This window comes from Podarcis tiliguerta (genome assembly GCF_965153285.1).
Source record: "Podarcis tiliguerta genome assembly, chromosome: 9".
Lineage (NCBI taxonomy): Eukaryota > Metazoa > Chordata > Lepidosauria > Squamata > Lacertidae > Podarcis > Podarcis tiliguerta.
In genome coordinates, this window is record NC_139542.1 from 21,511,397 (window position 1) to 21,535,018 (window position 23,622).

Below are 23,622 nucleotides of genomic sequence, written 5' to 3' on the forward strand. Positions count from 1 at the left end.
ACTTTCCTTTCCTTTCCTCTTTGGGCAAAATTAGTGGGGCAGGGATTACATCTCCCATTACAGGAGGATGTACAAGCTGCTATGTGAGACAGTTCTCTATGTTGCACAATTCTGTGTCCAGGGCAGCTATCTATCAGCTCCATCTGGTACGCAGGCTGAGGCCCTACCTGCCCGCAGACTGTCTCGCCAGAGTGGTGCATGCTCTAGTTATCTCCCGCTTGGACTACTGCAATGCGCTCTACGTGGGGCTACCTTTGAAGGTGACCAGGAAACTACAACTAATCCAAAATGAGGCAGCTAGACTGGTGACTGGGAGTGGCTGCCAAGCCTATAAAACACTGGTCCTGAAAGACCAGTGTGTTTCCGGGCACAATTCAAAGTGTTGGTGCTGACCTTTAAAACCCTAAATGGCCTCAGCCTAGTATACCTGAAGGAGCGTCTCTACACCCATCGTTCAGCCCGGACACGGAGGGCCTTCTGGCGGATCCCTCACTGTGAGAAGTACAGGGAACCAGGCAGTGGCGCCCACCCTGTGGAACGCCCTCACATCAGATGCCAAGGAAATAAACAACTACCGTTAATTTTTCTCTATAAGACTCATTTTTTCCCTCCTAAAAAGTAAGGGGAAATGTGTGTGCATCTTATGGAGCGAATGCAGGCTGCGCAGCTATCCCAGAAGCCAGAACAGCAAGAGGGATTGCTTCTTTCTCTGCACAGCGATCCCTCTTGTTGTTCTGGCTTCTGAGATTCAGAATATTTTTTTCTTCTTGTTTTCCTCCTCCAAAAAGTATGTGCGTCTTGTGGTCTGGTGCGTCTTATAGAGCGAAAAATACGGTATCTGACTTCAGAAGACATCTGAAGGCAGCCCTGCTTAAGAAAGTTTTTAATGTTTGATGTTTTATCGCTTTATTATTATTTTCTGTTGGGAGCCACTCAGAGTGGCTGGGGAAACCCAGCCAGATGGGTGGGGTATAAATAAATTATTATTACTACTACTACTACTACTACTACTACTACTACTACAACAGTGTGGAGGTGTGCAGTCTTTCTTGCATGAGTATCTACAGCAGAAGAAGCACACTTGTGTTTCCCACTTCCTTGGCCTTGTCACAACATCAAAAGCCGCTCTAACATACTCTCCCATTGTCCCTGTTTTCCAGGGAGAGTCCCAGATTTAAAGAAGCCTTCCTTCCTGGTTTCCGATTTGATCCTGGAATGCCCCCTTTTTCCTCAGGATGCCCCTATTTTCATTACAAAAGAAATGTTATGCAACCCCTGAACCAAGGAGATAACATCTGAAGGCAGTCCTGAACAGGGAGGTTTTCCCATGCTCCATTTTTTATTATGTTTTTATCTATGTTGGAAAGCATCCAGAGTGGTTGGGGCAGCTCAGTCAGCTGGGCAGGATAGAAATAATAAAATTAATATTATCACGGAATAGAACATCCCTATTTTCATCGGAGAAATGTTGGAAGGCATGCTGGAAGTTAACAAGGTGTCACTGGACACACATGGAAGAAAGAATCACGAGTCCTCCCTTTCCCCTAGGCTTACCTAGAGGAAGAAATCAAGACTGGAAATTGTATCTGTATGGAGGGATACCTGCTCTCAGCATCTGGGAAGGTTCCATAACCTTTTGACAAGGCCCATTTTGGGCAAAGCAGTTGAGTTGATTTCATTTCACTTTATTTCCTGTTTACTGCTAGGAGTTGCTAGTTCTGCCTAGACTGGAACAAAAAGAAAGCATGCCTTGGTCCTAATCAAGTTTTCAACCCCGTTCTACAGTTGTCAAACGACTGCAGTATCTAACCCTCCATTTGCTATATATTGAGCACTTCCATTATCCTCACCTTTCTAAAAACAGAATGTTGCTACAACCTAAAGCCTGGGAACCTAATTTTACAGTCTGGCAGGATGCCCAAATAGATGGGCCTTAAGTCTGATCCAGCACATGTTTTCAAGGTTACAGGTTAATGGGGAAGGGGAAATAAAAAGCTATTTTCAGATTTATTTCGTATGTCAGCTTTAAATATTAGGAGTTGCAGAGTATTGCTTTTTCTTTTCTTTTCTTTTTTCTTTACCATGATTCCGAGTTCATTGCACATTTCGTAGAACTCATCTTGCTCATATATGCCTCCTCCCCAAACGCGGAGCATATTCATGTTGGCATCAGCCGCCGACTGCAAGAGGATCCTTAACCTGTCAAAACACAAGTGGAACTAAAAGTTAAGCAGATCTGCAGTAGGAGAGAAACTGAATTAGTCGCAGAGAGGGTTTAAGGAAACCTAGCCGGACTTCACTTGAAAGAGTGCAATGCTGTAGCTTAAACGGTGTGCTCAGGATTAGCCAAAGCAAAATAAAGGGAGCCGTTCAGCAGAAGCGGAGTGTGAACATAGCTATATTTTAATTGTGATGTGACCTAGAAAGAATCACAGAATTGTAGAGTGGAAGGGACCAGGAGGGCCATGTATTCCAGCCCCCTGCAATGAAGGAATCTTTTGCTCAATGTGGGGCTCAAACTCATGATTAAGTGAATCATGCTCTACCAACAGAGCTACCCCACTGAGGGGTAAACCGTCACAAGGGCAAGACAGAGAGACTTGGAGGGCCATATTTGGGAGCGTCTGTGGGTCTCGACTTTCCTATTCATTCTCAGTGCTCCTGACTTATCGACTCTAACCTTCTCCTCATGGGTTAAGCGAATGTGGAGCTCCACACTCTCAAGCAGGGAAGCTCCATAAGTGTATCAGAACATCCATGTCACCGCAGCTGGATGGGGAAATGGGTGTCAAGGGTAGGTTGCAGGAAAGAAGAGAGTTTTTTGGATTTGATATCCTGCTTTATCACTACCCTAAGGAGTCTCAAAGCGGCTAACAATCTCCTTTTCCCTTCCTCCCCCACAACAAACACTCTGTGAGGTGAGCGAGGCTGAGAGACTTCAGAGAAGTGTGACTAGCCTAAGCTCACCCAGCAGCTGCATGTGGAGGAGCCAGGAATCGAACCCGGTTCACCAGATTACGAGTCCACTGCTCTTAACCACTACACCACACAACGGCATTAGAGGTTTTCAGCCAGCCAGCCCTACCCCACCTTAATGTGACAAAAAACCTTCCAGCTTTTAGAGCCTGTTTAGACATAACAACAATATCAAACATTAAAGCTTTTCCAGGACTTTAGCATTTCCAACAGCAGTTTTGGGGCTGCCTTTTGAATGTTTCCCCATTTAAAAAAAATCCCCTATACTTTTTTTTTAAAAAAGCATCCTGGAGAAGGCTAAGGTGAACATTTTTGCTTGTTTTCTATGTGAAAGGATTTTTCTTAATGAATGGTAGAGTATTCAACATGCAACCTCTATACCTGCAGCTTATATAGTCCCCAGAAGGTTGCGCCATAAACTTTACCATTTGATTCTGCTGACTGTATAAAATGGCCATAAAAGTTTACTGAAACTCACAGGAAGGCATGTGGTATAGTCCTCTAACAAGCCTATTCCACATGCCACAGAGGGTTGGGGAGAATCCCTTCTTTGAAAGTAGGTCCATGTTTAGATTTGCCTGCATGTGGAAAACTAATATTCGAGGCAGATGGATAAGCTAAGGGCCTTCTTCCTGGCATGCTAACTGTTCATCTGCAAGGAGCTTCTGACATGGGATCTCTTCTAAAGAAGCAATCTCCACATCAATTCTCAAATGATATAGTCATGTAAAAGAGCTGTCCTCTCATGGCCAAAATCAGTTCTGGTAAGCCCTACTCAGTATTGGTAGGCAAAAATAAATCCTTTGCACCCATGGGAATGTTTGAAACCCAGCCACCCAAACTCACCTTTTAGAGGTCACTCTGTCTTGAAAAGAATCAGCTGGAATCCAGTTGGAACCCTTCATAAAAATAGGGAGTCCATTGATTCTGAAATAAAAACTCAAACCAGGTGAGCCAGGAATGGGCTCTTCTACAAGTTCTACTGTTCGGAAATAAACCTGAGGAGAAATTAAAATGTGAATAGTTTTACAGCAGTCATTAAATAAACCTTTCCATCAGGATCAGTCAGGAAACCCATATTTCCCTGCATATTTTTGCCTTTTTTCGTATATAAAATATGGGGTGGGAAATGTAACCTGTTTGCAAGATTTATGAAAGTGTTTCTTGTGTATAGAGCGAATTTATTTTAATTTGAGGAAGAGATTGCTGGAAGATTTCAGTGCCTCTTCTCCAAACAGCCCCTCCCCTCCAACAGACAGCATGTATTAGTGCTGCAAACACCCACACAGTTTGCTTTTGATTACTGAGAGAGAAATTTAATGAAACGACGAGGCTAAACGCTGATTGTAATCAAACTCCATTTACAGAAAGAGGCTACACGCACCCAAGGCCAGATTAAAAAGGGGCCCAAGTCTCTTCACTAATTCTGCTTCTGATAGAGATCTGCTTCACTAATTCTGCTGCTGCTTACAGAGGAGCAGACAGAAAAACAGCTATAACTATTGTCCTGCTTGTGAGCATCCCTTAAACATCTGGCTTCCCCCTGTAAAAAGAGGATGCAGGAGAAGACAGGCCTTTCATCTGATCAAGCAGGGCTCTTCTTAAATTCTTATAACAAAGCAGTTAAAACAAGCTAACTCACAGCAGAACGGAACCCTTTAATTTGGGAACTTTCAAGGAGCAGATGAATCAGTAAGACATGCTTTCATTTCAGTAAGGGAGCTTGTATTAGGACAAGGGGTGCCTTATAAGCTTGGACTACAATTCCCATCATCCCCGGCCACTGGTCCTGCTAGCTAGGGATGATGGAAGTTGTAGTCCAACAACAGCTGGAGACCCAAGTTTAGGAAGCCCTGTTCTACACCATCATCATCATTTTTAATTTGGACACCGTCTTTCTATCTTACAATACTCAAGGCGGTTTACAAGCTGAAGAAACAAAAAATGCACATCTTATAACAATCTAATGCAACACAAAAACGTGATAAAACATAACTTTAAAATAGGCAGCCTACATCAAAAAAGTAACATTCAACAATCAATTAGAATAGTATAAAATAATAATATCAACATATAAAAGTTAAACAGAAATCCACTCAGCAGTTACAATAATATCTAAATTATAATCAATAAAACAACGGCAAGCCACAGTACATAAAATAATACAATACACATCGAGAAGCAGAGACTAGAGGGTAGAGCAAGGCAGGTGGAACACTGATGGAGTCTCTCCCCTCACAGTTCTTCCTCCAGGCACAGCTTCCTTATGAGGAGACCCAAGGCCAGGGGGTGGGGCAAAGCAGGTGGAAGGTGGCCTTGCCTGATGGAGTCTCTCCCCTCACAGTTCTTCCTCCAGGAACAGCAAGGATGAGCAGCCTGTGGCTCTCCAGATGTTTGCTCTTGCACTCCAACTCTCATTATTCTGGGCCATTCATGTTGGCCTGGAGCTGATGGGAGCTGAAGTCCAACAATATCTGAAAGACCACAGGTTCTCCATCCCTCCTCTAGGCAAAGGAAGAGCAAAGTCATTCCTCAAGCATTCCAGAAAATGCTCACAGTTTTTGTGAGCCATAAAAAACGGGTCTCAGGGATGCAGCACTCAAGACCGTATCTTGTTAAGGCTAAATAGGCACAGTCTGCTCAAATTAATTCCTTTCACACTTGATCTCTGTGAAAGCAACGCGGTATTAAATTGGGGGCAAGGTGCCCCAATGAACTGTTGTGGGTCTCTTTTAAAGGGCAACACTGACCAGCTTGCTGCGATGTGCCCTTTTCAAAGTGTTTTCTTTGCCTGCCGTGGAAATAGGCTGTCAGGAGGCAACTCTCGATAACTAGGCATGCAGCTAAAGCCGGCTCGTGTGCAGAGCTTGAGCTAAAAGCCACGCTGCAACCTCAAAAGCTTTGGTTTCTGACAAGGTGGCTGTGGAGTCCAGAAAGATATGCAGTAATGTAGGGCTTATCTCCAGTTTACACCGTCTACAATCCATCGAGCGAAAGGCAGCCTACCAATAACTCAGTAACTTTCAGTTTTTGCTGCCTGCCTAGAACTGCAAAAAGGAGACGGACTGTCAGGCATCTGGGAAACAGTGGTACAATACTGGCAAGTGCTATGTTTGTTATGCACTTCAGAGAGCCAGTGTAGTGTAGTGGTTAAGAGTGGTGGACTCGGAATCTGGTGAACCGGGTTCGCGTCTCCACTCCTCCACATGCAGCTGCTGGGTAACCTTGGGCTAGTCACACTTCTCTGAAGTCTCTCAGGCCCACTCACCTCACAGAGTGTTTGTTGTGGGGGAAGAAGGGAAAGGAGAATGTTAGCCGCTTTGAGACTCCTTCAGGTAGTGATAAAGCGGATATCAAATCCATTATTTATTTATTTTCAGAAGTTCTTCCCTGGTTCATCTTGCCTTGGGGGCTACTTAATGAAGAAAAAATAAAAATAGGAAGCAAGACAAAGGTGTGCAAAATTGTGCAAGTTGTGAAGAAATTGGATAGAGGAACATTTTTCTCCCTCTCTCTGGGCCGGTGGCAACCAGCGAAGCTGAACATTGGGAGAATTTAGGACAGACAAAAGTTAGGACTGGACATAATGTGCTGGAGAGCCAGTGTGGTGTAGTGGTTAAGAGCGATGGACTCGTTATCTGGGGAACCGGGTTCGCGTCTCCGCTCCTCCACATGCAGCTGCTGGGTGACCTTGGGCCAGTCACACTTATTTGAAGTCTCTCAGCCCCACTCACCTCACAGAATATTTGTTGTGGGGGAGGAAGGGAAAGGAGAATGTTAGCCACTTTGAGACTCCTTCAGGTAGTGATAAAGCGGGATGTCAAATCCAAACTCCTCTTCTTCTACAGAATTCGCTACCATAAGATAGTCACCAACATGGATCACTTTAAAAGGTGATTAGATAAATGAATGGCTACTAGTCAAGATGAGTATAATAGCAACTCCAGTTTCAAAGGCAGTCTATCTGAATACCAGTCACTGGGGAACGATGACCAGAGAGGGCTATTCTCATCATGTCCTGTGGGCTTCCCATGGGCTTCTTGTTGGCCAATATGGGAAAAAGGATGGTGGAACTCGATAGGCCTTTGGTCTGGTCCAGCAGCACACAGATTATGATCCTAAACGGGAATACTCCAGTTTTCCTGCTTGAGTTTCCTTTCAAACTTACAACTTCCCCTCTTTTTAAGTCATTCGCTTTTCTTATCAGCACAAGGTCTTTGGGCATGAAGCCAAGCAGTCTCTTTCAGGAGTTGCTAAAAATTTCCTAGAATCCCAAGGTAAAAACTTTTTGTTCAATTGAAATGTGTTTTATTTCAAAAGGAAAAGGATTCATAAAATGATCCGTACTTTTTTAAAAGGAAACAATAAGTAGTGCTTTCCATATAGTTAAATACTGACCTGTTCAGATAGGTTTCCAATCAATGAAAATACTTTTATTTTATTTGGACATATATTATTCCCCAAATAGAAAAAAACAAATTTTATAGTCCTTTCTGTTTTTTAAACAACAACTGCATTCAGAGGTCTTTGGCACTTGGAAGGGAGATACAACTAATACACAAAGTTGCTATTTTTAACAGCAGATGGGAACTGTTTTTTTTCCTTGTAACTCCACGACAAAGAAAGTGTATTGTTCAGGAAATCATTAACCTCCAGCTTTGTTGTATAGTGAAAAAAAATGTGTATCTTATCAACTATGCCTACAGTAAGGAGAGCACAGCATTTCCTGGAACTAAAGCAAAAAACAAGAGTAAAATACAACAGACTGTTCCACTTTCCTCCCTAAATGAAATAATATACTTATTAATTCTCTCCACTACCAGAGATGAACTATGCTCATGAATAGAGATTTAAGTTACCCTGTCACTTGCCATTCCCATGCACCAAAAGGACTCCTGTGTTCTGCAAAATTACTAACTAGGGTGCTTTAAGTCAGAAAACTATTATTGTTAAAGAATACTAAAGTTGACAAGAGGAGTCTCAAATTTCCTAAATCTAAAGTTTCAGTGCATCACAGCTAAACACTGATGTGAATTTCCACTGCACAATTTCATATCAAAATCACTGCATTTCTGTTTGCAGATCCGTATTGCAGATACCAGCTGCTAAGAGTCCAGAAATGACACGAGCTTGAGAATTTGGAAAACCCAGCCGTAAAGGTTTTCCTCTTGAATTTTGAAGTTGTTGTTAATTTGTCTTCAAGTCTGACTGGCAGCGCAGGTGCTACACAGAGAGGACAGCTAACCAGTAGAATAGTTTGGGCCATCTTCTGATAATTTAAGATCGGGGCTAATCAGAGTGGGGTGGGCAGGAGGGCTGTTTGACCTGAGCCTCAAGCTCAAAGGGGGCCTCAGATTTAGACACTTATGGGCGCGTTTTTTGACATTTCATACGTTTTGCAACCTGCTTTTATGCACAACCTGCTTTTATGTGACACACTCTTAAGAACATACAAAGAGCCTGCTCAATCACGCCAATAGCCCAACTAATCAGGTGTCCTGTTCTCACAGTGGCCCAACAAGATGCCTGCAGGAAATCCACAAGCAGGGCCCCTCTTGTGATTTCCAGCAACTGCTATTCAGAAGCACTACTGCCTCCAACTGAGAAGTCAGAGCACAGCCATCATGGCTAGCAGCTTAGAGCTGCAAATTTAAGCAAATGAGAGGTGATATTTAGTAACAGATTGCATCATCTTAAACAGTCCGCAATATTGCACAAAAGATAGATTCTTTTCCTTAATAACCAGAGCATTTGCACAGGGGAAAAAATGCTAGAAAAGAAAAAAATACTAACATTAAGTCCCACGCTTTTTTTAATGTCTTGTTTTGTTTCCACGTGTCATCATTTTTTATATATATATTATGGCTAGTGGGCTCAAAAGCTGGAAGCAGCCCTGGATTCTCCTGCTCTCTTCTTTTAAAAAAATATTTTATGGATGCATGGCAACACAGCAAAACAAATAAAATTATTGCCATGTCAGTTTACCCTCATAGTTCTTTTACTCCCTCTTTTTTTAACCTGGGATCCTCTGGGCATCTGGAAGGGCCTGTTTCGGACTTAATACAAGCATTACAGCCTTCAAGACTGCTGAAAACCACTTCCAGGTGGAGGAGCTCCATGTGAGGGCTATAGTGTTTGCTTATCACATTAACTGGCCTGATCACCCAGAGCAGGGGTCAGCAACCTTTCTCAGCCATGAGCTGGTCCACCATCCCTCAGACCATGTGGTGGGCTGGACTATATATTTTTTTTGCGGGGGGGGGTGGGGAATGAACGAATTCCTATGCCCCACAAATAACCAAGAGGTGATTTTTAAATAAAAGCACACATTCTACTCATGTAAAAACACACTGATTCCCAGACCATCCTCAGGTCAGATTTAGAAGGCGACGGGGCCGCATCCGTCCCACGGGCCTTAGGTTGCCTACCCCTGACCTAGAGAGTTTCCACCCCAGCGGGTGCTAGGAATGTGCCTTGGTGGCCACTTGGAGCGTCCGTAGAGCTGCTGCCAGTCGTGTCTAGTGTGCTACACAGAGCAATGGTCAGACTCAGCATAAGCGAGCTTCCTGTGTTCCAGACTTGACATACCTTAGAATGCTTCTCAATCTTGCAACCTCCCTCTGCAATGAATGTAGTTGTCATGTTGTACCCAGTCTGGTTCCCATGTCCTCTTGGCCACCAAGTCTCCAGTGCTGCAGCCTTTTGAAAAGAAAAGAAAAGAAAAGAAAAGAAAAGAAAAGAAAAGAAAAGAAAAGAAAAGAAGCAAATAAAATTAAAATTTAAAGAGTCCAGAAAAGATTATGTTGATAGCACAAAGCGCTTAAGTAAGTTTCCTTCAAATAGCAAGCCAAGAGCCATCAATGGGAGGCAAGAGCTTATCTGGAGCAGACAGAAATTCGCACCCACAGCCCTGCCCTTGCTGCCAACCTACACCACCCCAGCCTTCTCCAGGTAAGCTGCAATGATACCAGTGTCCAGAGAGGGGGCTCTGTCCAATGCATAGTAGTCTGCACAATGGAGTTATAAAAGATGTTCTCCTTACATTATTCTTCCCAGCACCCACCCAAGCCATGTAAAGCAATTCAATGCTCAGATTCAAGGCAAGCAGCTAGCTCTGACCTTGAGCCCTTTAGCATGTTAGAGAAAGAGTTCTAGGCTGGGGGAAGATGTGTGCTCTTCAAGCACCAAACAATGTAGGGAGCATGGAGCATGGAACAGGAGCAATTCTATGTGAGGCTGAAGATACACTGCAACACATTATTGTTGGTTCCCACTTCTGTCAGCAATCATTTACGGAGCATTTTTAGCATGAAAATTGCACTTTGTTTTGCAGGTCACTGTTCCAGGCATGCTGCGCAAAAGGTATTTACTTGCAAAGCTCCCATTCATTCCAGTGGGTCATTTTCAATGGGGCTTGAACAGATGTTCCCAGGAGATTCTCCTCAGTGCACCCAGAAGCAATATGCTGTATCTGAACCTTTCACAAGGGAATCAGCCCCACCCTGTTTTATTAGCATACTACACGACTCTATAAAAATGACTGTTGAGTTTTCACAATTGGGTTGTCTTTGTGATGCTCCATTTCTACATAAAATAAGCTGCTTATTTGTAGACAGCAGCGATAGCTCACTGTTCGCGTAAAACAAATGCTGGTGCACAATTTTTGTCAATTACTGGGCACAGCAAAATGTCTAAAAGGTAATAAGGGTGCGCAAACATCAAAACAGATGGATCAGTGTTGGACACGCTAATGCATCAAGTGAGCATTTCACAAAGAGAAAGCAAGTACAGAGGAAACAATTTAACAATATGATTTGTCATGCCTGTTACCAAGGCATGATTACATAGCTGAGCCCCTAATGTTCCACCTTTCATTCTCTGGAATTACTTCCAAAGGCAGCATGCAAAATGCCCATGAATTCCTAGCGCAGGGAACGAAGCATTATTAATATGCATCTTCCACCGTGGTCTGTGAAATGCAGAATAGCTTGAGAAGCAAAGGCACTGCGGGAGGGTATTCATTGGCTAGTAGTGATGTCATATCCCCACTCACCCATTTGCTATTTCTTAGCTGGAAAACACTATGTGCACTCAATTTTGGTGGGGGGTGGGGTGGGAATTACACATTTTTAAGAAGGCTGCAGTCAGCTCTCACAGCTTCAGCTTTGAAACACTGCCCAGAGATGACTTTTGCAGCTTCAATGGTACGTTTCCTATTGTTTTAATACACAGAACGCAATCCAGCAAAACATAAATTAGGGACTCGAGGCTGCCTTCAGTCCACAAACACACACACAACTCTTGATTGCTTTCTAATCAGAATGCAAGATCATGGGGTCAGGATAGATAATCTGTCGTGGGGCAGGCAAGCTGAAAAATACACACGGTGTTACTAGGACGCTACAACCCATCCAATAACCATGGGCAGGCGGTTCTGAGTTCTTGGGTGGGAGATCAGGGTTCAGGGCTCATGGCTTTGTGAAGGTGTAAGGAACCTGTGGCCCTCATTGGACTCCAACTCCCATCAGCCAATGGGCAAGGATAAAATATCGGGAGCACGGGAATAGGTTCTCCCAGCTTATTGAGTTAACTGGCTTCTCCTCTTACCCTTGCATTTGTGTCTTCAAAATTATTATTTAGAAATTAGCAATAATCACAAGCTTTTGTTTCGGCTGGGGGTTTTTTTACTCATCACCTGTGGCCAGCTCTGAAGCCATGTGTAGAGGCAGCTGCAGAAAGAACGACGTTTGAAGTCCTCCTTTCACTTCAGAGCAAGTCCAGTGCTTAATAAAAGGTTGCACTGGCTTAATTCTCCCACTGAAAACCACAGTAAATTCCCTTGCGTGAATTGTGCGCACAGACTTCCCATATATGGGTGTGCAAAACAGCAGGACTTTTTTGTGGTTGAGTAACATCTATGGCCTTATTAGTGCAGACCCATACACAGCATTGATTTTCACACCGGAGGAAAAAGTTTTGCATTCAGCAGGACTGGCCCTCACCTTACTTATGTTTACGAGCAGCACGGTGCTGCCTTCACCAGGACGAAGCTCCACTGTGAATGTCTGCTGCGTCTGCAGCTCAGGAATGCTCACAGTCGCAAGAGCAGCAACTGGCTTTGAGCTGATGACATCAAAATCCAGCTCTATTTTGAGACTCCACTGCTGAGTGTTTTGCACTGAACGAAACAAAAACAAAGAAGGTTGTTGAGAGCAGACAGATTGGATGCATACCGTTAGTCACCTGTGATCCAGGAGGTTATGTCTGTCTTCACACTTAGGGAGATCTGGGTTCAAATCCCCAGACAACAGTGTGACACCAACAGGGAGCCAAAGGGAAGACACATCTTGCTATCCACATCACACGGGGTTGTTTTCATGAGGATATAATTGTGATGATAAAGAGGGTGATATGCATCCCACCCAGAGCTCCCTGAAGGAAGGTCAAGACATAAATTTAGTAGATCAGGGGTGGTGAACCTGTGTCTCTCTAGATCAGTGTTCCCCAAACTTGGGCCTCCAGCTATTTTTTTGGACTACAACTCCCATCATCCCTAGCTTGCAGCACCAGTGATCAGGAATGATGGGAGTTGTAGTCCAAAGACAGCTGGAGACCCAATTTTGGGAAACACAGGTCTAGATGCATCTGGATTACAACCTGCATCATCTCTGACCATTGGTCAAGCTAGCTGGAGCTGATGGGTGTTGGATTCCAACATCTGAAGGACACCAGCCAGTTGGATGTTATATGCAACCAGAAGCTAGTCACGGAAATTTACTCAACTGCTACTACCACAGAAGCTCCTACAGATGGACCCATGTGGTAGCCGGCTCATACTAACATTTTCCTATGCCAGCTGTATTTTGAAGATGGTTCAGATTTCTCAAAGGGATGGTGATTATAGAACAAACTAGGCATGATATTCAATGTCTAGCTTTTTTCTTCTTCTAAGTAACAGCCCGAAGAGGGATTAGGTCCTTGATGCACAGAGAAGAGAGTGAATACCATGATCTCGGCGAGATCTTTCTCCAAGCTGCTGCTAAGACCAAGAAGAGAGTGAACAGGAGCTTGGAGGAGGAGGCTATTTTCATTGGGTCTTGCATGTCATGGTTTCAGTCCCAATCGCACACCACTTATAGCTGTTCTTTAGCAGAAAAACACTAGACATGTTAAATGCAGTCACCCTTGTCTGGTTTGGACCTGTGCAAACCAGGAATTGTTCTCGACAGCTTGAACATAAAAAGTATTATCGTCATTGTGAATGTTGCTTGAAGATGCGGACAACAAAACTAAGGAAGGGTCTGAGCTGGGACAACATCAGAAACCGGTGTTCGTGGCCAGATGCTGAGCCCTCATATCTCCAGGAGGGATCCCTAATCAGCCACCACTGAACAAAGATGAAAAAGGAACCCCACCCCACCTCAGGCACAAGTAAAATATCTGGAATCACCTCCAGTCCCAAACCACATTGCACAAGATCAAATCAATCTATGGAGAGGTCACTCTAGGTCAGGCTTCCTCAATCCCGGCCCTCCAGATGTTTTGAGACTACAAATCCCATCATCCCTGACCACTGGTCCTACTAGCTAGGGATCATGGGAGTTGTAGGCCAAAAACATCTGGAGGGCCAAGGTTGAGGAAGCCTGCTCTAGGTAAAGGATGTGGATGCTGTCACCCACCAGAGGTTGCTGGACCACAAATCCCATCATCCCTGACCATGTAAACTGGGGCTGATTGGACTCAAGAGCCCAGGAACATCTGCAGGGGTGCTACTTTTCTGACCCTGTTTTCTATATGAACACAAAGCTGAATTGGTCCAACACCCACCCCACCTACCCCCCATCCATCACAGACAATGTGAAGTAACTAGGCCAGTGTTGCTGGAGCAATACTAGGTAGGCTTCAAATTCATAAGTTAATGAAGGCACCAGATTCACAGCTCTCCTAAATCTTTTTTAGGAGATTATACACACACACACATTGGGGAATGGCATAATTTGGACTTTTTGTTTCAGGGCTTGAAAATGTCACCAGGCTGGGCACAGGACCTCTCTTAATGAAGCAACTGAACAGAAAACGTGATGATGAGGTGTGGTAGCCTTCCTACCTGCTAGCCAACATTTACACAGAGGGAGTGGTCAGGCAGGTACTCCAGCTCCTCTAGCAACTGGCTTTAACTCAATAAAGAGGCCTGCCTCACTCTTCAAAAACTGCTGCACAAAACTAGCCATACTTTCACAGGTGGCCTCAAGTCTAGAACATCTGTAAACACACATCAAGATGTTCAAACACAAAATTCTACAGTGGTGGTAGTTTAATGTATATAGAGAATAAGGTTTGTTTGTTTTTTGAAGTTCCGCTTATATAGCACCACAGACACAAAGTTAACCCTGGTAAAACAGGTTGGGGATACTTATTTTCCCACGAGCTGCAAGAAAGTAAAATAGCCATTTTGTAACAACAAGGACTCTGGAGAAACTAGAGTGTCACGGTCGTTTACCAAGGGCTTTCCCCATCTGTTACATTTTGCTTTTATTCGATCTACATTCGAACACAGCTGTTTTGGGGAAAGATCACCATTTCTGGATAGAATAACCATTTCTGCATGTTGAACAAATGCTTCATTCAGAGAAAATGCATGGAATTCTTCTCTGCTGTAGGCCTACAAAGCAAGTGGAATTGAGACCTGGGGAATGAATTGAACCCATTGTGTCTGGATTTGGTAGGGTCTACAGTTGTTTCTCTTTGGCCACTCAAGTGTGCTCGCCACATCAGCCTGCCTGGTAAGAGGAGGTCTCCTGCAGGATCACAGAGCATTTGCCAGCTCAAAGAATCATGACTCACTCAAAGAGTATTCCTAGAAAGTGCTCCTTCAACCTTCCTAAAAGGTAAAGATAAAGGGACCCCTGACCATTAGGTCCAGTCGTGACCGACTCTGGGGTTGCGGCGCTCATCTCGCTTTATTGGCCGAGGGAGCTGGCATACAGCTTCCAGGTCATGAGGCCAGCATGACTAAGCCGCTTCTGGAGTAAATGCAGGAAGTTAGATGCCATTTTTGTTGCCTGAATGGCTGAACTGGTATAAGAAATACAGCAGCAGAAATACTATACTCTTTCCCCACAGCAAATGCAACAAAGACATCTATGTCTCCTTGAGTTTGTCTTACATTTGAAGCCACAGATCATGTCCCAGAAATGGTTCCCACATTCAACTCACCCAAGGAAATTAAGGAATATGGCTAAGTTAGATAAATTAATTTCAGCAGGTCTACTCTTGAGTACAATTTAGATGCCTTGTCTTAACATGCAGTAGATTGAGGCAATAGATGGGATGGTGGACCACTTCATGCTGCAGGTACAGAAACACCTATTTGGGTGAGCTCCCGTTGCTCAGTCCCTGCTCTTGCCAACCTAGCAGTTCAAAAGCACATCAAAGTGCAAGTAGATAAATAGGTACCACTCCGGCGGGAAGGTAAACGGCGTTTCCGTGTGCTGCTCTGGTTCGCCAGAAGCGGCTTAGTCACGTTGGCCACATGACCCGGAAACTGTATGCCGGGTCCCTCGGCCAGTAAAGCAAGATGAGCACTGCAACACCAGAGTTGTCCGTGATTGGACCTAACGGTCAGGGGTTCCTTTACCTTTATGTTTAAAATCTTGCAAAGATAAAACCAGAACAGCTGGGCTTCTCCCTGATCTGCTAGTTTTCTGTCTGCAGGGTTCTGCTTTTCGTTATCAGGAGTAGTATTCAAAATAGGAATCCTTCCCCTCCTATAGGCTGAAATTCATTCTACCACTGAGACCTGAGTTTCCTAAGGGAATCCTAGTGGGGAATGTATAGGCTCCCAGGGAAGGTCACCGTTAACTTTTCTCACTGCTTGCCAAGCCAAGGTTGCTGCTCCAGCTTCTTAGCCCTCCTCGCAACTCCCCTTTGTGTTGTGCTACAGGGCTGCAGCACTCATCACCCCTGACCATTGGCCAAACTGGCCGGGGCTGATGGGAGTCAGAACCCAATGACAAATGGTCAGGGATGGTGGGAGTTTGTAGTCCAACCCCATCTGGAGGATACCAGGTTGGGAAAGACTCTGCTATGCTTTTGTCAGGGAACTGCCATTGGAGCCAGAAGGAGAGGGAGGGCTCCAGAGGGATTCTAGAGAGCGTCCCGGGAGGGAGAGAGGCAGCACATCTTCTGGGGAAGGAAATCAGCGTAGCACCAGTGGAGAAGGGGGGCAGATGGGGGAATCGGCGAGGTGGCTCCAAGACTCTTCACTGGGAACCAGCAGGGAGAGCACGGGTCCTCTGATGCCCACACCCTCCCTGCGCAGAAGGCTTCCGCGCAGAGAGAGTAGGCGGCGACTAGGCGTCGAAGAACTTTTATGCTGGAAGAAGTTCAAGAAACGCCCACTGACGGATTCTGCCAGCGATTGAGACAGCCACGGGTGAGTGGCTGTCCAAACAGGAAAGGTTCACTCAGGCAACCCAGCCAGGTGTTGGCACCGATTTACGCACGAACAACCCCTAGAACTATTACAGCTTTAAATTGAGAGAGCTGGGAAATAATGGTCAGGGAAGTGCAAAGACCCCTTCAAGCATTCCCCTTAATGCAATTAACAATTGTGGGGTAGGGCTGTGCCTACTGACCTTCACACATGTCAAGAGGCAAGTCCGCAAAGAAGGAACCTGCCAAACACATATCTGTTATTCCTGTGACCCAGAATAATCCGTGTTCCAGTTCCAAATGGCAGGGGAAATTTATGCGTATTCAGTAAGCTTCCCCACTGCAGCATTTATCCAATGGATGGAGAGGAAATGGGGAGGGAGTTGTGGGAATGAGACTAGTCCTCATGGTCCTGCTTTCCCTCCACCCACGATTGTTAAATCACATGAAGGAGAATACCTGAAGGAGGCTTCACATACGGCTTGATCATATTTTCTTCTTAAAAGAAATATCAACAAGCTGTAGGAATCATTCCATTAGGTACTAATTATGCAAAATGTGATGTATGGACAGTAGTGATGTATGGAAGTGAGAGCTGGACCATAAAGAAGGCTGATCGCCAAAGAATGGATGCTTTTGAATTATGGTACTGGAGGAGACTCTTGAGAGTCCCATGGACTGCAAGAAGATCAAACCGATCCATTCTTAAGGAAATCAGCCCTGAGTGCTCACTGGAAGGACAGATCATGAAGCTGAGGCTCCGATACTTTGGCCACCTCATGAGAAGAGAAGACTCCCTGGAAAAGACCCTGATGTTGGGAAAGATTGAGGGCACAAGGAGAAGGGGACGACAGAGGACGAGATGGTTGGACAGTGTTCTCGAAGCCACCAGCATGAGTTTGACCAAACTGCGGGAAGCAGTGAAAGACAGGAGTGCCTGGTGTGCTCTGGTCCTTGGGGTCACAAAGAGTTGGACACGACTAAAAGATGTATTAGACCACCTGGGTAAATAAATAAAAACTCTGAACCACTTTAAATGGCATTCACATGACAGATTTAAAGATTAATAGGTTCATTATTCCAAGTCAGATTTTTTCTTCTTCTGGATAAGCACAGCCTCGAGGCTGAGATCCAAAAAAACACCCCCGGCTGACTAAAGGGAAACTGTATCTGGCTGCATACCTGGTTCTCAACAGGTGGAGCTGGAAGACTACATACTAAGCAACTCCTGATGCTGTCTTGGCATTCCATGGAAATTCCAGCTGTGTTGATTTCTGCAAAGGGCTGGAGCCATTTCCAGAAGCTTCAAAGACTCCCTTCTTCCCAGTATCATCCAGAGGCAAAGTGGCTGGTTTAGTAATAACAAGGGCACACTCCACACCAAGTTTTGAACATTTAGGTCCAGTTGACTTCAATGGGAGAGCAAGAGCTTTACTTTCCCAATTAAAGTTACTGGGACTTAGGAGCACTTACGGAGGCTGCAATACACTGTTACATTTCCTGGCTTACATTTCCTGTTACATTTCCTGGCATTTCCTGGTGACACCTGGCTTGAGAGCAGTACATGTGAAAAGAATCTAGGAGTCTTGGTTGACCACAAACTTGACATAAGCCAACAGTGTGACGCGGCAGCTAAAAAAGCCAATGCAATTCTGGGCTGCATCAATAGGAGTATAGCATCTAGATCAAGGGAAGTAATAGTGCCACTGTATTCTGCTCTGGTCAGACCTCACCTGGAGTACTGTGTCCAGTTCTGGGCACCACAGTTCAAGAAGGACACTGACAAACTGGAACGTGTCCAGAGGAGGGCAACCAAAATGGTCAAAGGCCTGGAAACAATGCCTTATGAGGAACGGCTAAGGGAGCTGGGCATGTTTAGCCTGGAGAAGAGGAGGTTAGGGGGTGATATGATAGCCATGTTCAAATATATAAAAGGATGTCACATAGAGGAGGGAGAAAGGTTGTTTTCTGCTGCTCCAGAGAAGCGGACACGGAGCAATGGATCCAAACTACAAGAAAGAAGATTCCACCTAAACATTAGGAAGAACTTCCTGACAGTAAGAGCTGTTCGACAGTGGAATTTGCTGCCAAGGAGTGTGGTGGAGTCTCCTTCTTTGGAGGTCTTTAAGCAGAGGCTTGACACCCATATGTCAGGAGTGCTCTGATGGTGTTTCCTGCTTGGCAGGGGGTTGGACTCGATGGCCCTTGTGGTCTCTTCCAACTCTATGATTCTATGATTCCCTATGAGTGCTTTGGAACTTCCAGCACATCTGCTCTGTAATGTTTTCATTATTAAAACTCCACATAAAAAATGGGGGGCCAGCAAGGGGCTGTAATTTGGTCGTAAACGTTTGTTTCTTGGCATGCAAAAGTTGCCATATATGTATCAACCAATCATTTATGTGCACACCGCCTTTCCAAAAGTTCAAACCGTGTGCAAGGCAGCTTACAACATATGAAAAATTGCATAACGACAAACAAGGCAAAACTAGTCAGAAACAATCAAGAAAACGTCACAGAGTACACAACCAGATTGAAAAACTTTCATCGTATAAAAAAACGGCGACGGTTTTTCAATCTGGTTGTGTACTTTGTGATGTTTTGTTTATTGTTTGTGACTAGTTTTGTCTTGTTTTTTATATCTTTATATTTGGATTGTATGATTTAGCAGCAAAACTGCAACAATGCCCACCTACACCCCCCCCCAAAAAAACCCTAAATGACACTCCATCCAGGAAACAAGAAGCCTTAGTTCAAGGAGATATTCCTGTCAAGCAAAGGAACTCAAGAAGTGTATGGAGCTGGGCTGATGGGGTGGGACTAGAGAGGGAGGTGGCCTGAGGGCCCGAGAGAGAGATCTAGAGGGCCACATTTGCCCCCCAAATTTAAGGTATAGACAATAATACAACAGTAAGACAGCTTCCCATGTTCCTATTCAGATAGATTAGCTTCTGAAAGTCCACACAGTGAGTTTGGACTGAGATTAACTTTGAATGAGGAACTTCCCAAGTTCATACCTAGCTCTCTTAAAGCAACGGAACACCCCTCAACTTTCTGAATTGATTGTGTGTGACGTGTTGGGACAATGCCCATTATGAAAAGCAACTTGTCCTTTTGAGCCAGTCAACCCCAGTGCAAGCTGGACGACAAACAAGTGATTACCAGCAACAGGAACCGGTTAGGTGGCTTCAGTTCAGGACAAGCACACTCCTCTCAAGTTACAGCCATCGTCATGCAGCTGCTTTTGCCCCAAACCCTTAAATCTCAACACTGGGAGAAATCCAGTGATATGGAGAGCCCTTTCAGCCCTAGCAACATCCATTTCAGTAACGAAGTGACAGACAGAATGTCACAGATGTCGAGGACAAGGGGGCAGAAGGGCAGGCAGCAAAACGTCTCTGGTTCACCCTTCCTCCGGCAGGAAAGAAATAAGAAAAGAGGGTCTTAGACCACATCCTGTTCAGGGCTGCATACATTTAAAGGTGAACCTTGATTCACGCATTCCAAAACAACATGAGAACCAAAACAAAGCCATCCTTCAAAATTCACACTTCTCTGAGTTTTGCAGTGTAATTCTCCAGCATACACCAATGTAAAATGCCTATATTAATGAAAATAACATACCCGAATGCCTTATGTTAGGGAAAATATAAACATTGCAAGAAATATGCTTTTAAAAAATGCCTATGTTTGGGTAAATGACATACAAAAATAAGTATATTTGGATTAACTTGAACTAAAATACTGTACTGATACATTTTCAGGAGGACTTTTTTTAAAAAAAAAATTGCAACCTGATGAATAAATGTGGGGAAGTGAATTTGGGATTGGGCAAACAAGCAGCAAAGAAACTGAAATTCATACCTACTCATGACACACCACAGCAAAGGCTCTACCACCACTCACCTTAAGAAGCAGTCTTACACAGAGTTAGGTCCATCTAGCTGCAGAATGGAGGAACAATGGCCCTCCAAATGCTGTTGACTACAACAACTATCAGCCTTAGTTGGCAAGACCAATGATCAGAATTTTTTACTTTATATGCTGCTTAGTTACAACTGACTCCAAGCGGAACGATGGGAGCTGTTCTTCAGAAAATCCAGAGGGTGACAGGTTCCTCATCCAGATTGTTAGTGTCCACACGACTGGCAGCACCTCTCTAGGGTTTTAAACAGAGGTGTTCCCCAGCCCTATCTGGAGATGCCAGGTGTTTCGTCTGACTTTCTGCATGCAAAAACATGTGCTCTACCCCAAGCTTTGGCCCTTTAGCAGCTGTAGCAAGGGAAGCCCAGTTTTGATTCCTGGAATCCAATGGGTGACTACACGAGAGAATGCTTCAGACTGGTTCTATACTTCCTGGTTCTATGCAGCCCCTGCATTTACAGGGGCCTTTGTTTCTTCAAAAGACTGCCATAGGATAGCCAATCTTATCTGTAGTTTGCTACGAGCACAGATCAGAAAAGCCTTCACCAAACTATTGGACCCCTGGGGAAAGGGACCCTTCAAGATAGGGGAGAGGATCTGATAAACAAGAGAAAAAGAATCTGTTCCAGACTTGAGGAGCCAGATGAGAGAAGGTGCACAAAGAATAGAAGATGGAGACAAAGTGCAGAGATGGTTCCCCGTTTCTATGTAACAGAGGTGAGAGGGAGAAGTGTTAATTGGAAATGAGCAGAAAAAATCTCAGCCCGAGAGCCCTGAAAGAGCAATATTTCTCAACCTAAGTGGATGTGGACACAAACAATCCCCTGGATAGAAAGGGACCCATGTTAACAGCAGGATAGAATGTATTTAAATTAAAAATAAATAAATTGGGAGGACAGATGTGTTCAGGAGCTTCAAAATAAATAAGACTGGAAATTCACGCCCTTCATGGCACAGAGATGCAATTGTAGGGAATGCAAGGAAGAGCGTGATGCAGTGAGAAAGAATAATGTGTCTTGCAGAGGATTTCTGGACTAGGAAAGAACAGATGATGCCCCTGTGTCATATGCTGAAATTACTCCAGTGTGTTATTGATCTATGCTTTTGTATCTTTTGTGGGGGGGAGAACCTAGTGCAAACCTTTCAACCATTGTTTATTACGTGGAAGGATTCCATCCTCTGGGATCAATTTTCTTCTGATTCATTCTACAGTTAAAGGACAACAAGACTTACCATACTGAGGAGTCACCGAGAAATAAAGCAGGCGGCAAAGATTATATGCTTCAATCCTGACATCCTTCCAAATGCCCTGAGTAGGGAAAGAGGGGCCCCAGTCCCAGCTAAATGAGCACTGCTCCTGGAATTAAACACAAAGGCAGGTTGCTTCACGGAAGGGTTGCTTTCCTATGCAGAGGAAACAAGATTCTAAAGCAGCTTTCCCCAACCTGACCCTGCCTAGATATTCCTAAAATGTTTGTAAAATGGAGTGGCTGCAATCCCGAGCAGAAAGCTCCAACGTTCAGATGAAGGTTCTACTTGTTCCAGAGGTAAGGGCCTCCTAGATGCTATTCCCTGGCCTCATCCCATATCATTGCAATAAGGCTCAGATGTCAAAACTGCATAAGAACAGCAAACAGTCTGTTTCATACCACTGGATCAACACCATGCTGGAAGCTAGGAGAACGGCCAGGTAGAAAAGGCCCACATCTTTGACCCACACCCATGTGGTTGCGGCTCCTCAACTTCGAGAAGAGAGGCTGTGTTTGCCACAAGGTGAATTGCTGTTTCCACCTGCCTTGCCCTACCCTCCAACCCTAGAAGACTCCACAGGTGAGCTACTCCCAGAGGAAGAACTGTAAGGAGACTTTCCAGCCTTTTAGGTTGACATGTAAAAGACTAGGAGGGGGAGAATGTTCAATACTGATGCTATCTGCTTTGGGGCTATTTTTTGACTCGACGTTACTGGGTACTTTTACTTGTTGGTTAAATGAACACTTGCGGGGTTTTTAGCAATACATTGCAGCAATATTATATTTTTATATGTAACAGTATTGTATATGCATCATTACTGTGTTTAGATTTTTTTGAGAGCTGTGTTCAAATCCTCACTGTCACGAAGCTCACTGTGTGTCCTTTGGCCAGTCACTGTCTCTCAGCCTGGCCTATTTTACAGGGTCATTGTGAGGACAAAATGAGCAGGGGGAGAAGAATCATGTATGCTATCTTGAGCTCCTTGGAGGAAAAGTGATAAGCACATAAAAATAATATGAATATGAATATGAATAACAACAAATAAAAATAAATAGATGCAGTATGTAAATAAATTGAGCATGACTGTGACAGAATGAGCTGAAGCCATGGAAAGCATTTCTGTATGGCTGGGTAATGCATCAGGTTATCAGAGTCAGTCCCACATACACCAGCAGCTTTGAGTAAAATGATATGCAAGCTATGTGGAAAGCATACAACTGAGCTATGAAAGTTAGCTTCGGTTCATGTTAAGATTTCCAGGGTGGTGTCTAGGGCAAAACAAGTTGTTGACCACAGCTTGAAGACATGTCTTGACTTGACCTCAGAACTCCCCACCCTGGAGATGTACATACAATAGATCTCGTTAAAGTTTTGCATAGTGACCTACAGATCTAAATTTGTAATCCTAATAACTGGCAGCTGAGCCTTACTAATTTTGGCAACCCACACTGCACTCGCCTAGCTCCTTCTCCGTATCCCAGGGAATCGGCTTGCCTGCCAACGTATCAAGTTACAAGGAGTGTAAACCAGGCAATGCACCTATTTCTAGGTTATTAACACTAGCGACATTCATTTCTTAGAAAACAGCCCTCTCAAAATGGAAAGATCTGTTTACTTCACCACTAACACTGATGGGCGGCCATTCTTCAGGTCCGAACAAGCTATTGTTAAAGATGAGACAAGGGCAATCTCAGACCTAATTTACAGGTTTCAGGGTAACTTAAGTTCATGAATTTAAATGGCTCTGCTCTGAGAAAAATTTAGCTGAATACAACCCAGAGACTTAAGACACCTTAAAGACTAACTAGGTGATAAAGTCATCGTGTGCAGACTTTACAATTTCAGAAATAAAAAGTGTGAAGCAAGCTTTCAAGTGCCATTAAGAAAAAGTTTCCAGAATAATATATATCTATATCCATCAGATTCCCATGAAGGGCAAGTCCTCCAGTTTTCCTCTGACACTCACCAGCTTCTGATGGATATATGCCATGCATTTGGGGGAACACTAACACAGACTCCCCCAGAAATCTCATTGAT

At 44.3% G+C, this 23,622-nt stretch overlaps 1 protein-coding gene across 1 annotated transcript in view; it reads right to left on the reverse strand.

The window, feature by feature from the left end:
* Positions 1-23,622, reverse strand: part of MANBA (mannosidase beta) — a 65,521-nt gene that overhangs the window by 24,539 nt on the left and 17,360 nt on the right. Inside the window, exons 5-9 of the mRNA XM_083456769.1 lie at positions 21,568-21,691; positions 11,979-12,154; positions 9,565-9,675; positions 3,823-3,974; positions 2,082-2,199 (exon numbers count right to left, since the gene is read on the reverse strand). Of these exons, the coding sequence (XP_083312895.1) occupies positions 2,082-2,199; positions 3,823-3,974; positions 9,565-9,675; positions 11,979-12,154; positions 21,568-21,691 (681 nt within the window). The remainder of the gene's footprint in view (positions 1-2,081; positions 2,200-3,822; positions 3,975-9,564; positions 9,676-11,978; positions 12,155-21,567; positions 21,692-23,622) is intronic.